The following is a 24,689-nucleotide window of genomic DNA, read 5'->3' as shown; positions in this document are numbered from 1 at the left end:
TTTTTTTTTTTTTTGCAGTACGCGGGCCTCTCACTGTCGTGGACTCTCCCGTTGCGGAGCACAGGCTCCGGGTTCACGGGCCCAGCCGCTCCGCGGCATGTGGGATCCTCCCGGACCGGGGCACGAACCCGTATGCCCTGCATCGGCAGGCGGACTCCACCACTGCGCCACCAGGGAAACCCTTCACTTTTGACTGGTGTTTGTCATAGGACAGCCTTTTGTTACTCCAAATACTTACTTCAAAAAGAATATTTCTAAACATTATGAAAATTCTTGTCCAGTTTAACTCTATTATGCAGTGATAAAATATTGCTTATGTACAAAAAGGTATGGTATTTGGTAAAAAAGAGCTGTTAGAAAAAGTGTATCCGGTCACTAGATTAAACAGGTGATGTTACCAACAACGCTGCCTGCATAACCTCATCCTGCCACATGATGTCGCTCTAACGTAAGGTTCAAAGGATGGAACAAAATCTCTAGAAGAAAATGCAAAAGACATACTTTGCAAATAAAAATGTTCAGTTAGAACTACTGTGAGCAACACATATTTTACAACATTAGGCGTTCCTAATGGGTGAGTTTATACTGTATCTCACATGTCACTTATCAAAAAAAGGACTTCCTGTTAGAGAGTCCTGAACATATGGAAACCTGCAGCTTGGTGAGAGCCCCCGGTAAGAAGTGTCCAGGAAAGTCATGGGTGTGTGTGCACTTGAGTTTCCTTACCAGATCTGCCTTCATGCCAAACAGGTTATATAAAAAACAAAAACAAACAAACAACAAAAACACTACACCAGGAAATGCTACAGTAGAATTTAAGTACATCAAAGACATAGATGAATTTATAAAGCTTACAGTGTGTTAGAGCAGATCACCTGCAAAGGAACAAGGATCAGAAAGACATTAGGGGGCTTCCCTGGTGGCGCAGTGGTTGAGAGTCCGCCTGCCGATGCAGGGGACAAGGGTTCGTGCCCCAGTCCGGGAAGATCCCACATGCTGCGGAGCAGCTGGGCCCGTGAGCCATGGCCGTCGAGCCTGCGCGTCCGGAGCCTGTGCTCCGCAATGGGAGAGGCCACAACAGTGAGAGGCCCACATATCGCAAAAAAAAAAAGAAAAAAAAAGAAAGAAAGACATTAGGAATCACACACACGGAAAAAACGGACACAAGAAAACAAGAAGTAGAATGATTTTTTAATATTTAAGGAAAAGAATTTTGGATATAAAATGATATACCCAGGACTTCCCTGGTGGCGCAGTGGTTAAGAATCCGTCTGCCAATGCAGGGGACACGGGTTCCAGCCCTGGTCTGGGAAGATCCCACATGCCGTGGAGCAACTAATCCTGTGCACCACAACTACTGAGCCTGTGCTCTAGAGCCCGCGAGCCACAACTACTGAGCTCACGTGCCACAACTGCTGAAGCCCGTGCGCCTAGAGTCCGTGCTCCGCAACAAGAGAAGCCACCACAATGAGAAGCCTGCGCACTGCAACAAAGAGTAGCCCCCGCTCGCTGCAACCAGAGAAAGCCCGCATGCAGCAATGAAGACCAAATGCAGCCAGAATTAAATAAAATTTAAAAAAGAAAGTCAAATAGAGACATGGAAAATATTAAAAAAAAGAAATTATATACCCAAGCAAATACCCTTTTAAATATGTTGTTATAATAAAAATATATATATATCAGCAATATAAGGCTTCAGATAATTGTCTAAATTAAGTCCTTTATAAACACTCATGAAGGAAATACTAAAATGAGTTGTTTCAAGAGATATGGGAATGATGATCACATGACATCATAAAGTATTGTGTAGTGTAAAAAAACCAAATGCCAAAGAAATTCAAAAGAAAGAATATCCATAAAAGCTCTGTTCTAAATTCTAGACAATATCAGGAGGAAGAAGACAATGTAACTACTCATACCTTTCACTCCCTCTTTGTCCTGCCAGGTTGTAGGAAATAAGATGGAACATGACTAGAGAATGGCACATAAAATGATCAAGTGTTTCTTTCAAGAAATGCACTTATATGGTTGTGATCTTTGGCCTGAAGAAATATCTGAAAAGGTTAACATTTATGAAAGTCTGAATGGAAATAAATGGGAGAAACTCATTTTGAGAAGAGTTTAGGAAGCATTGCTTTAAATCTGAAATAGACTGAAAACTGCACATAAAAAACCCTTGGCATTTGTGGATTCCTATTTGTGGTTTAAATATACGTGATACATAAAATTTCTCCCTAAGCAAGGTGATGACAGTCATTGCTTGCTATTGTCATCTTGTGGCATTCAAAACATACTGCTGACTCTAAAATGCAGGTTGGATTTAAAATAATACATATATTGGTCCCCTGCTGTTTTGGCTAATCTCTACTTCTGATGCTGCAGCCTTGTGTAATAAACACACTTACAGAGGACACTTCTCTAGCTGTTTGTGTTTTCCAAGCTAGGTATCTCTTATCACCCTGGGCCTCTTAATGAGCCCTGAAACCAACTTCCTCAGGGGCAGCAAACTATTCTTTTCAGTTCTTCCCAGAGGACAGGTTTATTTTTGCAAATATAGCAACCACTGCTAAATGCTTTTTCTCTGGCTTTTTAAGCTTCTTATTGTTGTGTGTCTCTTTGCAAAGATAATGTAGAAGGTTTCAGCTCTTTAGAACTCTTGCCTTAAAAAGCCAGGCTTTGTCCATAATAAATCTTTATTATAAATAAAGCATGGACTTTCTTGCTCTCCATTTATTTGTATGTGTATCTGTAGCCTCTCCTGGGAAATGCAGGCACAACTTGGGCAAATAACAGTAGTCAGTTGCTCTTTGATGTTGAAACCCATGGCTCCAGCAGATGTCGCCATTCTCATTATTAAACAAAATTTGAACCTAAGGGTCCTTCCAGGTGGATAGAAACCACCTTAGCTCTTATGAAGGAAATATCACAAAAGAGAAGTAAACACAGGCGATCAAGTATAAATTTTCTTTTTTAATAATTGAAATTATAGAGACGGTTGGTTGGAAGACCTTTTAGGTAAGTTCTCATTTTAGGAAAGTTATTGGTAGTTTATTTCCAAAGTCTTAGTTTACTTGTCTATAAAGAAGAGTTACCAATTCATAACATTTGAAGTTGCTACGAGTGTTACGTAGTAACACATGCCATGAGCCCAGCATGCGTGGCATGCGGTATGCATTTAACAAAGAATTTTGCTGTGCTTCAAAAATAGGATTTGCCTGGCAAAGCCAAATTATCAAGAACTCAATCCCTAAGTAGTCAGCAGTGTGAGCAATACAGTCTCAACAGAATGATAGTTCCTTAATATTTTATTAGAAAAACGTTTATGGTCCCATTGAAATCTACATTTTCAGTGCCTCTCTCAAAGAACTTTTTTTTTTTTTTTTTTGCGGTAGGCGGGCCTCTCACTGTTGTGGCCTCTCCCCTTGCAGAGCACAGGCTCCGGATGCGCAGGCTCAGCAGCCATGGCTCACGGGCCTAGCCGCTCTGCGGCATGTGGGATCTTCCCAGACCGGGGCACGAACCCGTGTCCCCTGCATCGGCAGGCGGACTCTCAACCACTGCGCCACCAGGGAAGCCCTCAAAGAACTTTTTGAAATTTCCAAACTTATGACTCGAAGTTCAGCCTTCCTCTCCCTTGGTTACTATCACAGTATCTTCTCTTCCCTGTCTGTTCCCGGTAACCACGAGGTAATTCTCAAAGGGACTTAAATAACCAGATTTGTAATTTTGATACATTAAGAAAGTAATATGTGATGTGTATTCCTCTCCTTTCCTTCATTTATTTCTTCATGTGTTTCTTAGTGAACAATACTTATTTTTAAGTCTGAATATGTGGTCTTGTTTTCCACAACAAAGATTATAAGTATGCCAGAGGTATGAGTAATTGGTATCTTACTTTCAGGCCCATCTCATATCTCCCCTTCACCGCCTGAGGCTGACCTGGTTGGCCTTTGGCTTCATTTCTGAGCTGCTTTAGTGCAGAAAGACTTGTGAATTCACATAAGGATCACAAACTGAGCTTGTTTAGCCTCTGCATAACCTTTTCCCCAGCTCTTACATCTCTATATAGTTCTCCTTATAAAATGGACGTCTTCCTCTTGTCCCTAGCCTAGATCACTCTAGGGCACATTCCCAGTCCAAAGATCAGGTCAGGTCAGGCCCTGACTGGGTTCCATCGATGTTAAACCTTTATAGACCCAGGTCTGTAAATATGCAACTGGCTTGGCAGGGATGACTCAAAATTATGGTTTTCTATCCATGATTCTGAGAGCCACAATATTCTGAAACATATAAGAGAGAACTGGAAAACTTCAACCCTGAATAGATGAAATCATATTATCTGTGGGCAGGTGAGAGTTACAAAAGAAAGATAACCTGGAGACCTTCCTACAAAAGCCCTCAAGAAATGCCAAACACCCATTTAGAGGAATAAGACCTCAAGGTATGATTACTGTTTTCTGAGCCCTTTGTGGGGTCCATCTTAGAAATACCAGAAACGCTTAAAATACACAGGGTACTCACATAAAAGCCCTGAACTCCAGAAAACTCTGCCTGGCCCACATAAAGGAGATTCAGGATCACTTCCCCAAAGCACTATATTTTATTGAAATTAACTCGCCACTCTCTGAATTTTAACACTTGAGTAACTGAACATGTATCAAAATGGAGACAGTTCCTCTGAGTGATTTTAGAATACTAAAGTCAGAGGATTGAGAAATTATTTTTATTTGAAAGAAAAACATCAGGAAATATATATTTCCTCCAAAAAGAGCTTGGACTACACCAATTCAAATAATTGTCTGCATTTTAATTGAAGTGGAAATGGTGTTCAGACGCTCAAAGTGGAACAATTGTCTGTTTGAAGAGCTTTCCTCTAAATGAATTTGACAATTGATATATACCTGAGTTAACATTATTATGTAGCATATTATGTAACAGATATATATTTACATATATATAATTATTAATAAAATTAATGGTTTCTCCCTCTGTCCAGTGAACTGGCCTAAGGGCAATGGCATCTCAGAAGGGACCAGCCTAATACGTAAATTAAAGCCCAGATTATAGTTTCTAAAATTAATTTTCCATGAAAAGGAAGCAGGATGTTTTGAAAGATAATTGATTCCACGTCTGGGGAAGGAAGGTATAAAAGAATGTAGAACTTCTTCATCAGAAGCCAAGGTTTCATTCAAGGGTTAGTGAAATCAGATCAAAAGAGAATAGGAACCAAATTATAGAGGTTTGCTTGTGACAAGACGAGCATCAAAAACAGAATAATGGGGCTTCCCTGGTGGCGCAGTGGTTGAGAGTCTGCCTGCCGATGCAGGGGACACGGGTTCGTGCCCCGGTCTGGGAGGATCCCACGTGCCGCGGAGCGGTTGGGCCCGTGAGCCATGGCCGTTGGGCCTGCGCGTCCGGAGCCTGTGCTCCGCAACGGGAGAGGCCACGACAGTGAGAGGCCCACGTACAGCAAAAAAAAAAAAAAAAAAAAAAAAAACAGAATAATGACGGCCGTTAACTGAAATACATTAAATCTATTAAAGTCCTGAGTCCATGATACACAAAAAGATAAATATTAATTAAATACACCTTCTTGAAGAAAGTCAAGAGATCAGAATATATTCCTACTGGATCTTACTAGTTATTGTTGACACACTGATCATACTGATGAATGATACACAATCTAGGAAGCATTAAATATATCACCTAAAAGACATTTTTTGACTCAAGGAAATGGCCTTATAAGTGAGACATGCAGTCAGATTGAAGGCATATGACAACTATGATCAATCTATCATTTTAAAAATCAGTCAGATTTGTATGCTTTTAAGAATATGAATGAGTCGAACATTGCATTAACGTTTAAAAGTCCTTAAAATTCAGAGGAAAAGATACTTACAGATCTAAGTGTTCTAATCAGCTACTTATCCTGGGTGGAGCTGCAGACTTCTATGAGCAGACAGAATTACGTGAGTCAATACTCTGTTGAAATTATGAAGGAATTATAATAACTAAAAAGGTTTAAAGAGTTTCTGCAGATCGACAAGAATCTAAGTTTATTCCTCTGGGCAAATTCTCTAGAAGTGAATAACCTAATTAACTAGACTATTAACTGACTTCCATAATTGGGTTAGCCCCTTTCAACCTTAGGGAGATTTAGTAAATACAGGCATTTTTGTGAAAGTTAAAATAGAGCATTGATATTTTTGCATTTCTAAGAGAATCTGACCTATTATCATAGCTTGGAATCTAATCTAAGATATGTAATCAAGGAGTTTATTTAGATGAAACCTTACATTTTATATTCAGGATTAAAACATCTAAGAGAACCTTAGGTCAACTGTCTTCATAAATAAATTTTACTCACAGGGTGTGAGAATTCCCAATGTTCCACAACCACATACAAAATGAAAGCCAAATGGTATGCCAGTGAAGTTAATGCCTTTTTATGAAGTAGAGCATTTTGCAAATTGTTTGATATTTGTGTTTCCTTTTTGTAAGATGCCTGGTCATGTGTTTTGCTCATTATTATATGCTTTGTATTTTTTCTTTCTTTTTTTTTTTTTTTTTTTTTTGCCGTACGCGGGCCTCTCACTGTTGTGGCCTCTCCCGTTGTGGAGCACAGGCTCCGGATGCGCAGGCCCAGCGGCCATGGCTCACGGGCCCAGCCACTCCGCGGCACGTCGGATCCTCCCAGACCGGGGCACGAACCCTCATCCCCTGCATCGGCAGGTGGACTCTCATCCACTGCGCCACCAGGGAAGCCCTAAGTGATATGTTTTTAAAATGTATGTTTTCTCTTTATTGCTATTTTTAAAAAATACAGTTAATTTTTGCATAATGATCTTAACCTAGACATTTTGCTGAACCTTGACTAGTGCTAATAACTTGCATGAAATCTTTTTAAATTTTTCAATATACATAGTTTTATCTAGGATTAATAACTGTTTCCTTTTCTTCCCATCCTTTTGCTATCTCCTTTTCTTCTTTATTTTACTAGGACTTTATTTAGCTAGGACTTTCAGTGCAATATCCAATAGGTGTGATAATAATAAACTTTTAATCTGGTTCCTGATATTAAAGGAAATTCTTCTATTTTTTTTTTACCCTTATAATGTTGAGTGTAAATTATTGACCCTTGTTATGTATCTGGTACTTCCCAACCTTTTGAGCATGATTAACACCCACAGAAAATACAGTTTTTAGCATGCAATGATGGAAATGGATGAGGCTTCTCAAGGCAGGAGACAACAGACCAGGTTGTTCTGCCGACTCAGGCCACACCAGCTGCACCTAAGGCTGAGGAGATAACATGGTAGCATAGCTGCAACATATTCTTGTTTTGCAGGTTAAAGCTTTATCTTGATCTGAGGAATGTATTGGGTTGGCCAAAAGGTTCGTTCCTTTTTTTCCGTAAGATGGCTCTAGTAGAACTTAGTTGTCTTTAACTTCATTCGAAACAATTTTGTTAGATTGTATGTGACAGCTGTCATATCAGTGTGCATTTAAAAAAAGACATCAAAATTGGTGAGTTTTTGTGTAGCCATTTTAATACTGAAGATGGAAGAAAAAAAGCAACATTTTCACGCCTATTGTGCTTTATTATTTCAAGAAAGGTAAAAACACAACTGAAATGCAAAAAAGATTTGTGCAGAGTATGGAGAAGGTGCTGTGACTGATTGAACACATCATAAGTGGCTTGTGAAGTTTTATGCTGGAGATTTCTCCCTGGATTATGTTCCATGGTCGGGTAGACCAGTTGAAGTTGATAGCGATCAAATCTAGACATTAATTGAGAACAATCAACGTTATCCCACGTGGGAGATAGCCAACATACTCACAATAGTCAAATCAAATGTTGGAAATCACTGCATCAGCTTGGTTACGTGAATCGCTTTGATATTTGGGTTCTACATAAGTGAAGACAACATTCTTGTCCGTATTTCCTCATGCGATTCTCTACTGAAACGTAATGAAAACGTTCCGTTTTTAAAACAAATTGTGGCGGGCAATGAAAGGTGGATACTGTTCAATAATATGAAATGGAAGAGATCATGAGGCAAGCTAAATGAAACACCACCAACCACTCCAAAGGCCAGTCTTCATCCAAAGAAGGTGATGTTGTGTATTTGGTAGGATTGGAAGGGAGTCCTCTATTACAAGCCCCTTCCGGAAAACCAAACGATTAATTCCAACAAGTACTACTCCCAATTAGACCAACTGAAAGCAGCACTTGACAAAAAGCATCCAGAATTAGTCAACAGAAAACGCATAATCTTCCATCAGGATAACGCATGTTTCTTTAATGACCAGGTAAAAACTGTCAAATCTTGGCTGGGAAGTTCTGATTCATCTGCCATATTCACCAGACATTGCACCTTGGATTTACACTTACTTAGGTCTTAACAAAATTCTCTTAATGGAAAAAATTTTATTCCCTGGAAAACTGTAAAAGGCACCTTGAACAGTTCTTTGCTCAAAAAGATTAAAAGTTTTGGGAAGATGGAATCATGAAGTTGCCTGAAAAATGGCAGAAGGTAGTGGAAGAAAAGGGTGAATACGTTGTTCTATAGTTCTTGGTGAAAATGAAAAATGTGTCTTTTATTTTTACTTAAAAACTCAAGGCACTTTTTGGCTAACCCAATAACTAGGAGGACCAAACTGGCCCAGTATTTTTATTTCTTTTTTTCAGTCCTTGGGTACTATTAGCAGCAGTGGTTTCAGTTGCTGGGTATACAAAGGCAAATCAAGAATAAATATCACACCTGCATATTCCATTCGAGTCCTCTTGGAACAATAGGAAAAAAGTCAGTGTAATCTGCTATGTGCTGAACCTTCTCCCCAGGAATATTTCTCAGAAATAGCTGCAAATGTTGCTTTTCCTATTGGAAAGCAGCATAATTTTATGAACTATTTGAACTTCAGCAGAGCCCAGTGGTATATGTTGCCATTCAGCCCATCACTGCATGGCTTGAGTTCCACTATGTCTACTCCTTTCCTGGGCCCACTTTGCTACTTCAAGTGATAGAACTAGAGCATCAACTTGATTTCAGTCACCTTCAGAACCTAGAAAGAATTCTTTGGTGAGCAAGAGTTCTACCTTGATTTGCACTCAGGATTGCCATAGTGATTTCTGAAGAATGGTACGTGACACAGGGTCCCTTTATCATTCAGTTATCTATGTCCACTTACCAGACCAAACGGCAAGTCCATAAGCAACTATTCAAGATTCAATAAGCACGTAATTGCGGGGATTTTACTTGTGTCCAGTTCTCTTACTGCCAGGAATAGGGACTGTAGCTCAGCCCACCGGGCTGCTGACTTGCTTTTGCCTTCTTCTGTGAAGGGTTTGTGATTTGCTGGACACAGGACAGCTATTTTCCTCATGGAGCCACGGCTCTCCATTCTGGAACTGCCACCTGTGAATCAGGCCAAGTCCCTCATATCCTTGGGAAATCGTTGGAATGATGAGCCCCATCAGTAAGAGCAGCAGACACGTCTTCAGATGGCCTTTTCGGAGGTCCTAGTGGAAAACAGGCTACTTGCTCATGAATAAGTTATGAATAGGTTGAGTCCCATTGTGTATCATGGCTGTAATATCGCTTCCATTTTATGAAGGAATTCAACATTTCCCTTCTTGTTGGGATGCTTTTTTGATACTACTCATGACACGGGGGTAATTCAGCAGTTGATATAATTTTATGTTCTTCAGTTAATGGGGCTGTCATAGTAAACACCCAATAACTAGCTAGTAACTATCTTTAAAATAAATACACCACAGTATATCTGAGCAGTATAAGATAATTTTCTAGTTGACCATGATTATGGGCTTTTGCCAAGAAGACTTGAGTCTGCATGAAGGCAGGTGGTTGACACTTTGAATATCATTTCTGCATTGGTGTCTGTATTAGTCAGCACAGGCTGCTTTTAACAAAATATCATAGAGTGGGTGGGTTAAACAACAGACATTTATTTCACAGGTCTCGAGGCTGGGAAGTCTGAGATGAGGGTGCCAGCATGGTCCGTTTCTGATGAAAGCTCTCTTCCTGGCAGGCAAGTGGCTTCCTCATATGGGGGAAAGAGAGCTCTCCTGTCTCTTCCTCTTCCTATAAGAACACTAATCCCAACATGGGGGCCCCACCCACCCCATGACCTCATCTAAACCTAATTATCTCCCAAAGACCCCATGTCCAAATACCACCACATTAGGAGTTAGGGCTTCAACATATGAATTTGCAGGGGGGCACAAACATTCAGTCTATAACATTATGCCTCTTGATGCCCCAAATTCATGTCCTTCTTGCATGCAAAATACATTCACCCATCCCAACAGCCCCCCAAATCCTAACTCCTTCCAGCATCAACTCAAAATAAGTCCAAAGTCTCATCTAAATTAGACGTGGTGAGATGTGAGGTATGATTCATCTTGAGGTAAATTCCTCTCCAGATGAGAACCTGTGAAACCAGCTGCTTTAGTCAGTTCAGGCTACTGTAACAAAATACCACCAACTGGGTGGCTTAAACAACAAAGGTTTACAATTCTGGAGGCTGGAAACCCAACATTGGAGAGCAGCATGGCTGAGCTTTGGTATGGCCCTCCTCCTGGCTTGCAGGTGGCTGTCTTCTCTCTGAATCCTCCCGTGGTGGAGAGAGAGCATGAGTTCTGGTCTCTTACTGATCTTATAAGGACACTAACCCCATCATGTGCCCACTGTGATCTCATTTAAACCTAACTGCCTCACAAACACCCACCTCAAAATACCATCAGATTGGGCATTAGTGCTCCAACATATGAATTTAAAGCTCCAACACAATTCAGTCCATTACGGTCCACACAGGATAGTTTGAGCTACAGACTCTGCAGTTTCAAGAAGGCTTGTGTTGTTCCAGCTTCTAACCAAAAATGACCTTTTCCCAGGTGATGTAAATTAATTAGGCCCAATCACGTCTTTAAGTGGGGGATATGATTTCTCCAAAAGCAAGTAGGCCTATTAGGCATTAGGCCTCTTGTCTAGTCTAATAAAGGAGGTTGGGAAATAAGAACATTGTATTCCTAGTGGTCTGCAGTGTATCACAGGGCACTCCAGCCCATATAATCCTCCCAAAGTTTATAGTCTATGTAAGGTTCTGGATTTTTTTCAGGGTTCATAAACCATCTTCCATCAGTCATACGATCATAGTAAATTTGCTTTCAGGTTGATTCTCTGTTTCAGAAATAATCATAATGTCATCTCTATTGAGCACTAGAACACTGTAATCTAGTTGTTATTACACTAGATCTGCCTCACTATACTTGTGACAGTACTTAAGGGAGTTCAAATATCCTTGAGGCAAATGTACATTGGAAAAAATTCCACATGAATGCACACTGTTGATGACACTCCCTAGCAACCGATATTGAAAAAAGGCATTAGCCAAGTCAACTATGGAAAACTGGTCATCTTTAGTTTGTTGAGTAATGTGTAGCAGTTGAATAGTCTGGACTACTGGGGACTGCAGAAGCTATTAGGGCTGCTGTTTACTGGAGTCTCCTGTAGCTCTGGGTCAGCCTCCAAGATGCATCATCTTCCTCACAGGCAACATCAGCTTACTGTGGAGTGAAGGTGTGGGATCAACACACCTGTCCTTAATTAGGACGGTAATTTTTTGTGGCTGTAGGTACATGACCGTGGTTCAAATTAACCACTTCAAAACTCTAAAGGCTCCCATTATTCAAACCCAGTTACTACTGGATTTAGGGCAGATCTACAAGTTGTTTATCTTCCTTGTTCTACTCAGTACAGGGAAGGATTTTTAGTCAATGACTACATAGATAGCAATGATACATTCAGGTGAGGAAGTTACCCCCACAGCAGAATTTTGAAAATCACTTATTCCAACTTTTAATGACTTTAATTTTTATTCTTCTTATAGTAGCATCATTCTATTCCCCTAAATTAATTCTATCACCTCCCCAAGGGGCTCACGAGCAGGCCAAGGCAGTGCTCCTGTATCCAGCTGACCTAAAAGAGTTTCTTCTCCATCGGCAGGCCACCTCACCCACACATTTGTAAAAGGCCTTGGTTCTGGCACAGGAATTGGTCAGGAGAGCCCATCCTTCGTGTCATGCTCTTCCTCTATTCCTGCTGGTGGTTGGCAGTATTCTAAAGATGTCCTATCAAGATTCACATACCCTGTTGATTCAGTTGAAAACTAATCTAGGCACTTCCCTGAAGGGACTTTAAAGATGGAATTAAGGTTACTAATCAGGTGAATTTACAATGGCGAGAGCATCCTGGATTATCCAGGTGGACCCAGTGTAGCCACATGAGCCCTTGAAAACTGAAGAGGAAGGCAGAATCCAGAGAGTTGCAGCAGAAGGGAAAGTTAGAGAGATCTGAAGCATGAGGACTGGATCGACTGCTGCTGGCTTTGAAGGGGACCACAATCAGGGAATGTAGGTGGTCTTTAGAAGCCGAGAACTCCCAGCCACCAGCCAGCAAGGTAGCGGGCTGCAGTTCCGCACCCACATGGAAGTAGATTCTACCAGCAACTGGAATGAGCATGTAAGTTCTTTTCCAGAGCCTTCTGACACCTTGACTTTGGCTTTGTGGGACCTGGAGCAAGGAAACTAGCTGAGCTTACTAGGCTTCTAATCTATAGAACCATGAGATAGTAAAGTCTATTGTTTCAAGAAGTAGTAATAGAAAACCCATACCTTGCCTTATTAGTAAATGTGTGCATTTTGGAAACTCGATGTTGTAGGCTCATGAGAACCTTTCTCTATCTGAATTTCCCCTAATTTTGGACAAGACAAGCATTTCCGCTTTGATATTTTTATATCTTTGGAAGTTCAAGGAGAGACAGTTGTGTTTCCTTGGCTACATATAAAATTCTATCCAATTTCCTCCTTTTTAATACCATTTTAAATTAACCATCTAAAGACTTCTATACCATTAGGTCATGAATTCTTGCCCTTTACTTGTTTTGATTACTTTTTTTGGTAAAACCCTAACATTTGTATTATCTTGAAGTCTTATGGGAGGAAGCTAGGATTAAAGATCCCAAACGGCCTCTTTTATATCCTCTGAGGTCTCAAGAGCAAAATCACATATGGTGTCAATGGTGGTGGGACATCAAATAGTGAGTTTGTTTCACTGTCACAGAGCCAGTCCAGCACTGCCTGCATCAGCAGCATTTCTGCAGCTTCAGTAGATACTGACATTTCAATGACAAGGGAAGGACACAGCAATTACTCTTCTCTTCTATTCATTCTAGGAATGAATAGCTCCTGTCCTAATCCACTCTTGTCAGCAATGATTTTTCCTAGAACTATCCCCACAAAGATAGCAGCCAAGAGGATCAGGGATGAATGCAAACATCCCCCTCTACTCAACAGTGTTCCAAGCCAGAGACACTGCAACTTGATCTAAAATTCTCAGGAGCCATTTTAACAAGGGTCATCAGGACAGTGCTTGTAACAATTTACAAAATGCCTCCACTTTGTTACTAATTAATCCCTTTCTCCACTGGCTTCCTGCCCTCCATGATCTACTGGCCCTGCCTGGATTACCTTCTTGGCTGTAGTGGGTCTCCCAGGCTAAACTGACCCATCAGAAGTTATATTGCCCAGGTTCCTGTGGTTGGAGCTCCACTTGCTAGCCAAAGAGGATGAAACTCAACCCAAGGATATTCTGAACCTTTACTTTTGCTAACGTTAAAAGCTTCAACTGGAACGGATTTAGCCAACCTGCCATCAGTTTGCTCTTGTCTTCTAATTTTGCTTGCTCTTGGCATTTAGGTTCTATCATTTCTAGATTGCAATGGAAAGTCTTATAATCAGTAACTGATTTCAAACCCTGTGCAACTTCAAACCAAGTGTGGAAACCACCTCTGCACCAATAGTTCATTTTCATCCCCTTTCTCAGAATCATCCTTTTTCTTTCTAATTAATGCCTAAGCCACACTTTCAGCAAAAAGGAAGTCAGAAGTCTACTAAGCAATCCCACGTCTAATGCCAACTGTACCAGAAGAGTGTTTGATTGCTAAAGAAGACTGCTTAGGACCCCGAAACAACAATGCTTATAAATTTATACTCTACTATAGGAAAATGATACAATATAACTATAGTGTTGAAATAAAGGTTCAGATCACTGCCAAAGACTATCTCATAGCGAGGGGTCTGGGAAGGCTTGGTACAAGTTTCTGTCTTCTATAAGGGTCATGGTTGTAAGCACTTTCTTTCTTGGATCAGAAAGATCTACACGTGCATGGAATGCCTTGGAACTAGGGAGCCCAAAATGGAATATCACTGGGTTATAAAATATTTTGCTGGTCATATACACATATTCTTGCTACAAAATCAGCCTTAACAGTAGAAGTTTGCAGGTGGGGGGAGATGCAAATCATCAGTCTCATTCTTGCCAATAAACAATGCTGACAGGCTCGTAAAAACCACCCTAAAACTCCTCCAAACCATGGTTACAAAAGCGACATTACTAATCAGCATGTTTCACATGTTGGAACCAGAGGTTAGTGTCATGCAGGAACTTTAGCAATACAGTTCAGACAGATTCCAGGTCTGCCAGAAATTAACCTGCACAGCACATCATGTTGAAGAATGGTCCTATTCTTAATTTTCTATTATGACTGGGGAGTTGATAGATATCAAATTCTTTCACTGCATTTAATCATTTCAATGACTACATATTTTTCATCTTTTATCCGTTACTATGCAAAATTTACACTAATTTTCCCCCTAATGTTAACCCACGTTTGTTTTTTCGGTGCTTTGCTAGATCTGGTCTGATAATATTTTATTTGGAATTATTTTCCATTTTTGTTCATGAATGAATTGACGTGTATAATTCCTTTCTCATTCCATGCCTCCTCTGGTTTTGTTACCAAGTTTATACAAGCTTTATTGAACCCACTGGGGGTGTTACCTATTTTTCTATTCTCTGGAAGAGTTTGTAACAGATTTTTTTTTCCATAAAAGTTGTATAGCATATTTTCTTTTTAATTTCAAACTTCTGATTTGACTTTTTAATGGCTATCCAATTACCGTCTTTTTAGTTTTAGAATCTCTCTTGGTATGTTGAATTTTTATAACTTTCCGATTTTATTTTTTCATAGATTTTGTGATAAAGTTGATCTTTTTAATCTTGGCTATCTATATTTATGTCCCTCTTTTGGTCCTAATATTATTAATTAGTAATTAGTTTATTGAATAATCAATAATGGCAACATTTTCTCCTTCCCCTCCAAGAGACTGTTGTAGGCTGGAAACATGCAGTGGGATAGAGGGTCTTGATTTACCTTCTCTCTTTTTGCCTTTCCAAGCTAGCTAACTGGGCCTGGACTCTTCAAGACTTGGTATGTAGGGAATAAGAATGGGATGAATGAAGGAGCTGTCTTACTTTAACTGGTCCAATATTAAAATGACTTCCACTTCCCTGGGCCTGAAGAATGATTCAGCCTGTATCCTGGTGATTTCTGAATGCTTTAGATGTATTTTCATTTTTTCATCCTCTTTCATGTCTTCTCTATTTCTGGATTCACTATAACAAGAAATGTACCCATTTTATCGATTGCTTCAAAAAACACACTTTAGGACTTCTTTGAGTCTCTCTTCTGTATCTTTTTTCCCTATCTCTCTAAATGAGTTAAGGTTTAAAGCATTTAGAACACAGCCTGACTGTATATGTACCATAAGTGATAACTCTTATAACCCACTAGGAAATAAACTTCACTAAAGTCCACTTTGTTCAATGCTATGTTCTCAGCCCATAGAACAGTTCCTAGCACAATAAAATAAAATGAATGTTTTTTATCTTTTGAGCCTTCTTTTTCTGTTGTTTCTCCCACTTCTTAAAGAGAATATTTATTTCACTAATTTTCATTCTTTTTCATTCTAAAATAAAAGAACATTTACGTCTATAAATTTCTCTAAATGTACAGATTTTCCTGAATCCTACAATTTTAATAAGCATATTTTCCTTTCTTGTTTTGTTCTAAGTATATTTTAGTTCCTATCATTTTCAAACATGTTATTTGTGTTTTTAAATTTCTAGATTTGGGTAATATTTTCTTTTGTTATAAATTTATAAACTAATTGTGTTGTGGTCAAAGAATATATTAGTAATAACAAATTTTTTTCAATCTGTTGAAACTTACTTTATGATACACTGGGTATATGATTTTCTCTTACTTTTTCCATGTATATACATTCCCTGCTTGTTGAATGTAGAGTTCTATAAATGTCTACTTTGTTTTCAAACTTTTGGTCTCAGAAACTCTGTATATTCTTAAAAATATACCGAGGACACCAAAGACCTTTTTTAAAAAAATGTGGGTTGTATCTAACAGTATTTCCCATATTAGAAGTTAAAACTGAGACATATAAAATAAAACTTTTTAAAATTGTCATTTAAAATTAACAATAAAATCATTAAACAACATCAAGAAACAACAACCATAAAATGTATTTTTTTCTAGTTTTTTTCCTCATATATGTTACACAAATCAATCTAAAAATTAATAGTATTTTCTGAATTTATTTTCCCTCAACACCACTAAGTGAGATCTGCAGACCAGAAGCAACAGCATCACCCAGGAACTTGTGCGAAATACAAATTCAGAACTACTGACTCAGATTCTGTAAGGAGTGGTTGGAAACTGTGTTTGATCAGGCTCTCCAGGTAACTGATGCTTAGTACATATGAGAAGCATCGCTTTAATGCTGTACAATGATATTTCCATTTAAAAAAATATAGTTTTATTCTTATTTTTAAACTTTTATTGTTAGAGTCTATATACAGAAAAGTACATGAACCATAAGGGCAGAGCTCAATGCATTTTCACAAAGTAAACACATCTGTGTAACAGCACTCAGATCAAGAAACAAAACATTAGCTGTACCCCTGACTTTTAACACTCGATTAATTTGCTGTTTTTTGAGCTTTAAGCTCAAATCATATCATGTAGTGAGTACCTTTCTTTGGTTTCTCACTTTTGCTCAACATTTTGTTCATGAGATGCATCAATGCAGTTCCCTCCACAAAAGTTAATTCATTCTCTATTGCTACATAGCACATTGCTATAGTATCCATTCTGCTATTAGACATTTGAGTTGTTCAGTTTTTTTACAATTACAAATAGACCTGCTATAGACATCCTTGTACATGCCTTTTGGTTAGGATGTGTATGTATAACACACAAGGCATATATATGTATAATATGTAGTTCATTTGAAAGGGTTCCTAAAAACATGTCATATTTAATACAGAACCTTCTAAATGTCAAGGAAATTCATCACCACTGGAGACAGATAATCAGGAAAAACACACATTTTTAATTAAAAATGTATTCCATATTGTACTATGAACCTACTAAACACAAGTTTTAGCATTTGTAAATTTAGCCTGTTTTCTATACAAAAACCTTTAAAAAGTTTGTTTTGTTTTGACCATTTTCAGATCAATGCTCTATTCTGATTATTTTCAGGTTGTCTAGGTCAGCAGTGTGCAATGGAAATATAATGCAAGCCACATATGTAGTTTTAAATTTTCTAGTAGTCTCATTGAAAAATAAACAGGTTAAATTAAGTTTAATACATTTTATGATCTCATATCTAAAATATTATAATTTCTACATAATCAAGATAATGAGAAACATTACATTCTTTTTTTACTGTCTTCAAAGTCCAATGTATTTTTAGGTTTTTCCAGTCATACTTAAACATTTTCCAGTAACTGAATCAAGTATCAATTTAAAATGTAAGTTTATCAAAATTAAATAAAACTAGTATTCAGTAACTGCATCACACTAGCCATATTTCAAGAGCTCAATAGCCACATGTGGCTAGTGGTTATGCTATTGGGAAGCACAGGCCTGGGTCAAGAGTGGTTTTGTTGTGCTCCACCTGCTAGTTTAAGCTGTGATGAAAATTCTAAAAAAATATATTTCCTTTTACACACTGTGGAAGACAGAATTTTGAAACAGATGAGAATGAGAATTGTTTAGTCTACTTCTTTTTGGGGGATACCTTTGTGCTTTCCTCTCAATTTGTGAATCTAAAACTGCTTTTAAAAAAGTAAAGCCTTTTTTAAAGAGAGTGCAATATAGGAGATTTTTGCTAAAATAGCAAACACAAAATAGCTGATGATAATAGGATTCAATCTAACTAATGAAGATTATTTTACACAAGGTACAAGGGATGAGAACAGCAAGGCTAGTTCAGTAGGGAACTGTTGTGAGCGCTGCATAGTTAGTGGAGGACGGGACTAATGGGGGAGAAATTAGAGGAAACAACAGATAATGAAAGTACTAGCACATAGTATAGAGCTAGGATTTTATTCTGTATCCCAGTGAGCAGTGTTAAAGTTTAAAGTAATCTGATTTTATATTAAAGTTCTGAATTGTATTTCTGAAACATCCATTTAGGAAGTGACACACAGAGTGCCTTAAGAGGGGAAACTAGAGGCTAGGAGCCCAATTAGGAGGCTATTTCAATTATCCAAGCAAGAGAAGATGAGACCCTGACCTGGGGATAACGGACATGAAGAAAATGGGGACAGATTGAAGAGATATTTAGGCAATAAAAGCAACAAGATGTGGTGAGCAGTTGAATATGGAAAATACTAAGTAGGGAAATACCTAGCATAACTTCCAGGGAAATTGGTCAAACATTTGTACCATGAGCCAAAATAGGATGACTGAAAAAGGAGACAAGCAAGGGAGAGGGAGAAAATTCCAGGGCAGAAAGAAATCCTGAGAGGTAAGTCCAGCTCTGGAGTCTGGGACTTTGTTTCAAATGGCAACTCCATCATTTTAAATTATTAACCAAATTAGCTTCTGAGCCCCTTGGTCCTCATTTACACTATTTCTTTGAGAACTTTCGTGAGGATTAAATATTTACATATGTTAAACTTTTACAATAAACTAGATGTTCAATTTAAAAATATACGTATTTGAATCTGCTGAATGCCTCCACTGGCTACTATGCTGTATGCATAAAAGGGATGAAACCTAGGGTTTGCTCTCAATCAGATTATAACTTAATCTTCTAGTCATTAGGAATAGCACCCTACAGTGAATGGGCTGACATCATAATCCATTTCCGTTCTCACAACACACGTTCAATAATTGACTTAATCTAAATCCTCTGCTATTTCTCCTCCTATAAAAGTTTCATGTTAAGTCAGATGTAGTTCCCGCAGCAGTCACTACCGTATAAAACTAGATCCCTTTTATAAATTACTTTTGTTACGCAGAAAAACAGATAGCAATATAATTTTTTTTTTTTTTTTTTTTTTGCCGTACGCGGGCCTCTCACTGTTGTGGCCTCTCCCGTTGCGGAGCACAGGCTCCGGACGCGCAGACTCAGCGGCCATGGATCACGGGCCTAACCGCTCCGCGGCATGTGGGCTCTTCCCAGACCAGGGCTCGAACCCGTGTCCCCTGCATCGGCAGGTGGACTCTCAACCACTGCGCCACCAGGGAAGCCCCAATATAAATATTTTATGGTAAGTGTCTTATTTCAAAAATCAGGAAACTGGAACAAATCATCAAAAAAAAAAAATCCCATGATTAGCTTCATGTTTTCAGGCTTCAAGAGAAGCACTTTTTTAAAGGGGACTCTTGGCAAAAACGCATTCATGGAGCAAAATGAGACAGACCCCGCATTTTGCAAACAGGGCCAAAGAAAATTCCAAATTCATTCTGGAGACATATGTAAGGTCACGCAGCACCCAGAGCCTTCCATCTTTCTACCCACTGCTAACACCCACCTCTTTTCACGAATTTGATTGCTAACTGCTCAAGAGCAGCAGGTGAAAGAGACGGCAGGATTCAGCCTCAAGCGTGGCCAGTCTCCCTCAGCTTCCGCTCAAAGTCTAGCAGGCGTTTAACTTCCCGGAAACGCCCCCGACCCCCACGCACACACACGCAACACTCCGCCCCCACAGGATAAGCGCCCCTACACTAGGTTCCCACGCTCCCCGAGGCGGTCCCCGCAGCAGAAGCTTTGAGGACGCGACCGCGCAGGCGTCCCAGTTTCACGCAGGCGCCGTAGTTCCGCGCATGCTCAGAGGCGGAGGTCGGAGGGGTCCTGGGACGGTAGCGGAGGTCGGCCTGTCCCGCCTCCGCCGCGCTTCCCTTCCACGCCCAGGCCGGCCGGCTTCCCTTTCCGGGAGCGCAGGCGGCAGCCGCTGGTGTCTTTTTCTCTCCGCTCTGCAGAGTCGGCTCTTGCAGCTCCTCTGCGGCGAGCATGGCAGCTCGGAGACGCGGGGCCGCCCTGCGGCTCTGCGCCACAGGTAAAGGCCGCGCGGGGCAATGCGGACGGGCGCGGGGACCCTTCCCCGATGGGATCGGGTGCGGGGGCCTGGCAGGGTCTTGGCCCGGGGTGGGGAGACGCCTGCGGGGCCGCCGAGATGCCCTCCGGGTCCTGGGTCCCGAGACTGTGCGGACGCCTTAGGGTCCTTCCCCGGCGCAGCTTCGCTGGGTATCCGCGCCTTCCGTTTGCTTCCGTTCTCGGTGCGGCAGGAAGTTTCAGGAGCGCTGACTCCGTCGATGGGTGTCAAGGATGCTGCCTTCCCAGCTGGTGGCCAAACCTGCTTTGCTTTTAGGTTCTGAGTCTTGTCACATCTGAAGAGTCTTTACCCACGCGGGGGCCAAGAGAGGGAGGTTCAAGGACGGGTCCTGGTCGGGCCTCCGGGGGCTGTGCGATGTGAGAAGTGACCTGCGGGCGTGTTGGCCTTTCTCATCCTCCGGCCGGCATCGGGTACCCTGGTTCTCACCTCAGTGTGTCCACTTACACAGCAGCCGTTTAGTTCCCGCTACGTGCCAGGCACTGTTCTATAATCAGTATTAGGAGCGTAGCTCAATTTTGTTTCTATCAATTTGGGGGCGGGGGAGACGGTATTTTGAATGGCGTTTGAACTTTATACTGAGAAGATAATTGTTACTAGAGAAAAAGAAATATAGAAGAACAATTTTCATCTCTACTCCAAAAAGATGGAGTAGTAAAAAGGAAAAATAGGGCTTCCCTGGTGGCGCAGTGGTTGAGAGTCCGCCTGCCAATGCGGGGGACACGGGTTCGTGCCCCAGTCCGCGAAGATCCCACGTGCCGCGGAGCGGCTAGGCCCGTGAGCCATGGCCGCTGAGCCTGCACGTCCGGAGCACCGCAGTGGGAGAGGCCACAGCAGTGAGAGGCCCGCGTACCGCAAAAAAAAAAAAAAAAAAGGAAAAATAGGATGAAAATAAACATATATTTAAAGAGAAATTCGGTGTCTCAGATTTACTAGACTACATAGAACTTGCTGTCACCATACGGTCGTAAATATTTATTAAACAGGTGAACTGCAGTACTTATGCTTTTGCATCATTTGTGCCCTGGGATGGATGAATGATGAGTTTTTTGGTAGGCTGTAAAAAACCAAAAACATTTTATAGGTGAATAAGCATATAAGCCAAAAGATAAATCAGCATTTATTATACTGTATACATTTTGTCTTTTTATTTTTTTCAGTTTTTTTACTTGATATGGCTTTCTGTAAAGGATATGTAGAAGATTTAGATGAATCGTGAGTATATATTTTTTAAAATAGTATCTTCACTTCCAACTGTGATGTTATCTGAATATTTGTATGAATCTAATATTTTTTTAAATAACACTTGTTTTATTGAGCACTTAATCTACACTACATAATTTGCTAATTCTGTATGGAGGTAGATTTTTTTTTAAAGTATAGTTGATTTACAATATTATATTAGTTTCTAATGTACTACGAAGTGTGAATGGAATCTTTTAATAACAGAGACAGTAATGACCAATGCTGATGTAGCACCAGTTTTGTTCCAGGAGTTGCCTTAAGTGCTATATATGTATGAAATGGGATTGTCCTCAAGAGTTTTATGAACAGTTATAAGAATAAAAAATTGGCAAACTCTTCTATCTTACCATTTTACCTGTACATTTGTTAAGTCTTTTGGCCTTAGTCACTACTGAGTGGGGGCTGGAATTTGCTAACCACACAGTAACACAGCATTAATCACAGGGCCTTGCTTATAGTAGGTGAGGAGTGCTGCTTCAGACCAAAATCCTGTGTGTGATTGATCTTTCAGGCCTGACCATAGGCAATTACAAGGCTTTTCCTGGCAGGCCTCCAGCGGGAAGCTGCCCTCCCCACACCAGCCTTGGGGCACAGCCAATGCACTGCAGTCTCTGGAGGGAGTTGTAGTCATAGACTCAGGCCCCCAGGGCAGCCGTGCTCATGTGTGCGTGTCTTCATTCTTAGCCCAGTTGCCTCTTTTGAAGGCCTCCTTGTTGGGGGTCTCACCTAAGGCACTTCTTAGGAAAACCTCCTCTGGGAAACTCCTTATCGAGGGGTGTGGCTGAGGCACTTTCCTCCACTTGGACTCAGTACCCTTCCATTCCTGTCCTTTCCCTCCTCCCTCCCTCTGCCCACGGGTCCTGAGAGAGGCAGGAGCCTTTGGTTCAGGGCTCCTCAGCAGTGAGGGGAATTTCTCCGACTGTGCTGTGTTCGCCTGCCCCTCGCCTCTTCCAGTTCCACTCAGAAAAATGGGACACTGAGGAGCTGGCACCTGTTTGTTCTGCCTCTTGGCTTGCACTGTCGTAGTAAGTGAATAAAGTCTTGATTGTGACTTTCAGTTTGGCTTGTTGTCCTAATTAACCACCTGTACACGACAGAATTGGTACAGCAGCAGGGTGGTCCGTTGAGCACAGTCCTGCTCTGGAAGGGAGGAAAGCCCAAAGATCCCACGGGGCACTCGGCAGCCTTGCTAATGGGTACTGGGGCGCCCTAGTGGGTTGTTGATGGGCAGTTTGATTCTCAGGGAAACCATTGTTAACACAGAGGTGATTCTGTTAAACTTCATGGTGCCTGGAAGGGTGTTGCTCTAGACCTGGTCCTTGAGAACGCCCCAGCAGCGTGACTTTGCTCAAGGAGGGGGAAGCAGCAGGGATAGGCAGGTGCGGATGCCCAACGCCCTAACCTTCCTCGGCCGGGTGCCACGTGAACTAATGGTTTGGGCCCATCTGTAGTGAGTCTCCGGGACCTGAAGAACACACGTGGCCCACCTTCACAGAGGCTGAAGTGGCCCTGCAAGCCTCCTGGTGGTCTCCTGGGCCTGTGGGGAGGGCTAGGAACAGTGGGTAATGAGACTGTTAGACTCAGAGTTGTAGGTTTGTCCTTTCTGTTCCTGTTTGTTACTGGACCCAGTTAAGCCTCCTCATGAAGTCAGGTCAGTCAGGCTGTGACACAATCGAAGCCTTAACTGACAAATTTCTGGACATGGAAAAAGCAGCCACCGTGAAGAGCACAAAGGTTGACCAGCACAGAGTGACAGTAAGTGGGAACTGGGTGCCCTCTCCGGGTGACCCATGCAAGAGCCTTTCCAGAAGCTCTGAGTGAGGTTGCTCAGTGATGGGGTCTCAAAGGAGGGGATTGATAGGCTCCTTACCAAGGACCTCATGGCCAGGTACCAACCTGTGAGGGGTCTGATGGGATTTTTCAAAGGTCAGCATGATGACAGCCCTTTGGCTATTAGAATTACACCCACCATCCTGCCTGTGAGTCTGGAGACAAGTCAGAGAGTCCCAAAACCTTTACCCAGACCTTGACAGGGTGTTCAGTTGAGGCCTCTCTCTCCCCCAGGGGGCTGCCAAGGTCAGAGTTGATTGGGGAGGTGGAGGGGAATTGCACGTCTTGGGCCTTTTGGAGATGAGTATACAGGTGAGTGTGATGCCTAAAACCCCTGCTCCCAGGAGGAGCAGGGTACACATAATGCCCTCAGGGTTTGAGTCTGTGATGACCAGTACCAGCACGCTTGCCCAGGCCCGGTCCTGGCTGAGTGCTTTTGGGCCCCTACTCATCAACGTGCTAACTGGCACAGTTGTGTTAGCTGTGTGCAGTCCTGCTCGCCTTGGTCCCCAAGCCCCAGTGGGGATTGCTGCACTTCAGGCCATCTTCCTGCAGCACTGGAAGACTGAACCTACCCAACATTCAGCTTTCAGTGCCATTGTCTCCCCAAAACGGTGTTGGCTGCCTGGTGAGTAAAAGAAATAACTGAGCTGAAGGAAGCCACAGTGCTCTGTGAGCCTTTTTCTATTCAGGAGCCCCACCCCCCACCCCCTTCTGGCCTGTGCACAAGGTCTTGGGTACCTGGAGACTCAACATTGATGACAGGTGGCTCAGTACCATGGTGGCATCTGACATCAGGAAGATGCTACTAGAGGGAGCTTGGTCTGTGGCATTAATGATGTCCCGTGCCACCATGTGTCTTCACTGGGCTGATAAGGATCAATTTCCTTCATTTGGAATGGATTCAACACACCTTTAATATCCTATGCTTATCTAAATTCCCTGCCTGTCTGCTCTCAGTAGGTAGGCCATGACCTGGAAAAACTCCTAGAGGGAGTACAGACCTTCCACTATATTGATACCAGCTCCTAGATTGCCCAGACATGGTCACTGTCCAACAAGGACCCGACACCATGATGACTCACAGGTGGCAACATGGCTGGGCTGTTAATACCGACAAAGTGTAACAACTGAGATTCCTGGGGGGTGATCTGGGAAGCTGTACAACATCTCATTCTAGAGGAGATCATTACCAAACTCTTGGCCCTTTCTGACCCCCAAAATAAAAAAGGCTCAGGGATTGATGGGCTTATTGGGCTACTGATG

General features: G+C 41.4%; 1 protein-coding gene and 1 long non-coding RNA gene across 3 annotated transcripts in view; one reads left to right on the top strand and one right to left on the bottom strand.

Annotated features, from left to right (window-relative positions):
* Nucleotides 1-7,461: 7,461 nt before the first annotated feature.
* LOC308627013 lies at nt 7,462-20,008 on the bottom strand. Of its 2 annotated transcripts, none has more exons than XR_014017339.1 (3): nt 19,770-20,008; nt 15,399-15,539; nt 7,462-7,781 (listed from the first exon to the last, which is right to left on the bottom strand). It is a non-coding gene; the product is annotated as an uncharacterized lncRNA (long non-coding RNA). The 2 variants fall into 2 exon arrangements; XR_014017340.1 differs by lacking the exon at nt 7,462-7,781 and adding an exon at nt 9,199-9,523.
* A 53-nt stretch (nt 20,009-20,061) lies between these two features.
* TMX3 (thioredoxin related transmembrane protein 3) overlaps nt 20,062-24,689 on the top strand; it is a gene marked incomplete at its 5' end in the record, with an annotated part of 45,945 nt that continues 41,317 nt past the window's right edge. Inside the window, 3 exon segments of the mRNA XM_081251787.1 lie at nt 20,062-20,103; nt 20,105-20,294; nt 21,509-21,563. Coding sequence (XP_081107913.1) covers nt 20,062-20,103; nt 20,105-20,294; nt 21,509-21,563 — 287 coding nt within the window.

Source organism: Mesoplodon bidens (genome assembly GCF_964165515.1).
Source record: "Mesoplodon bidens genome assembly, chromosome: 13".
Classification (NCBI taxonomy): domain Eukaryota; kingdom Metazoa; phylum Chordata; class Mammalia; order Artiodactyla; family Ziphiidae; genus Mesoplodon; species Mesoplodon bidens.
Note: the sequence above shows the minus strand (reverse complement) of the source record. Positions and strands in the feature narration are given on the sequence as shown.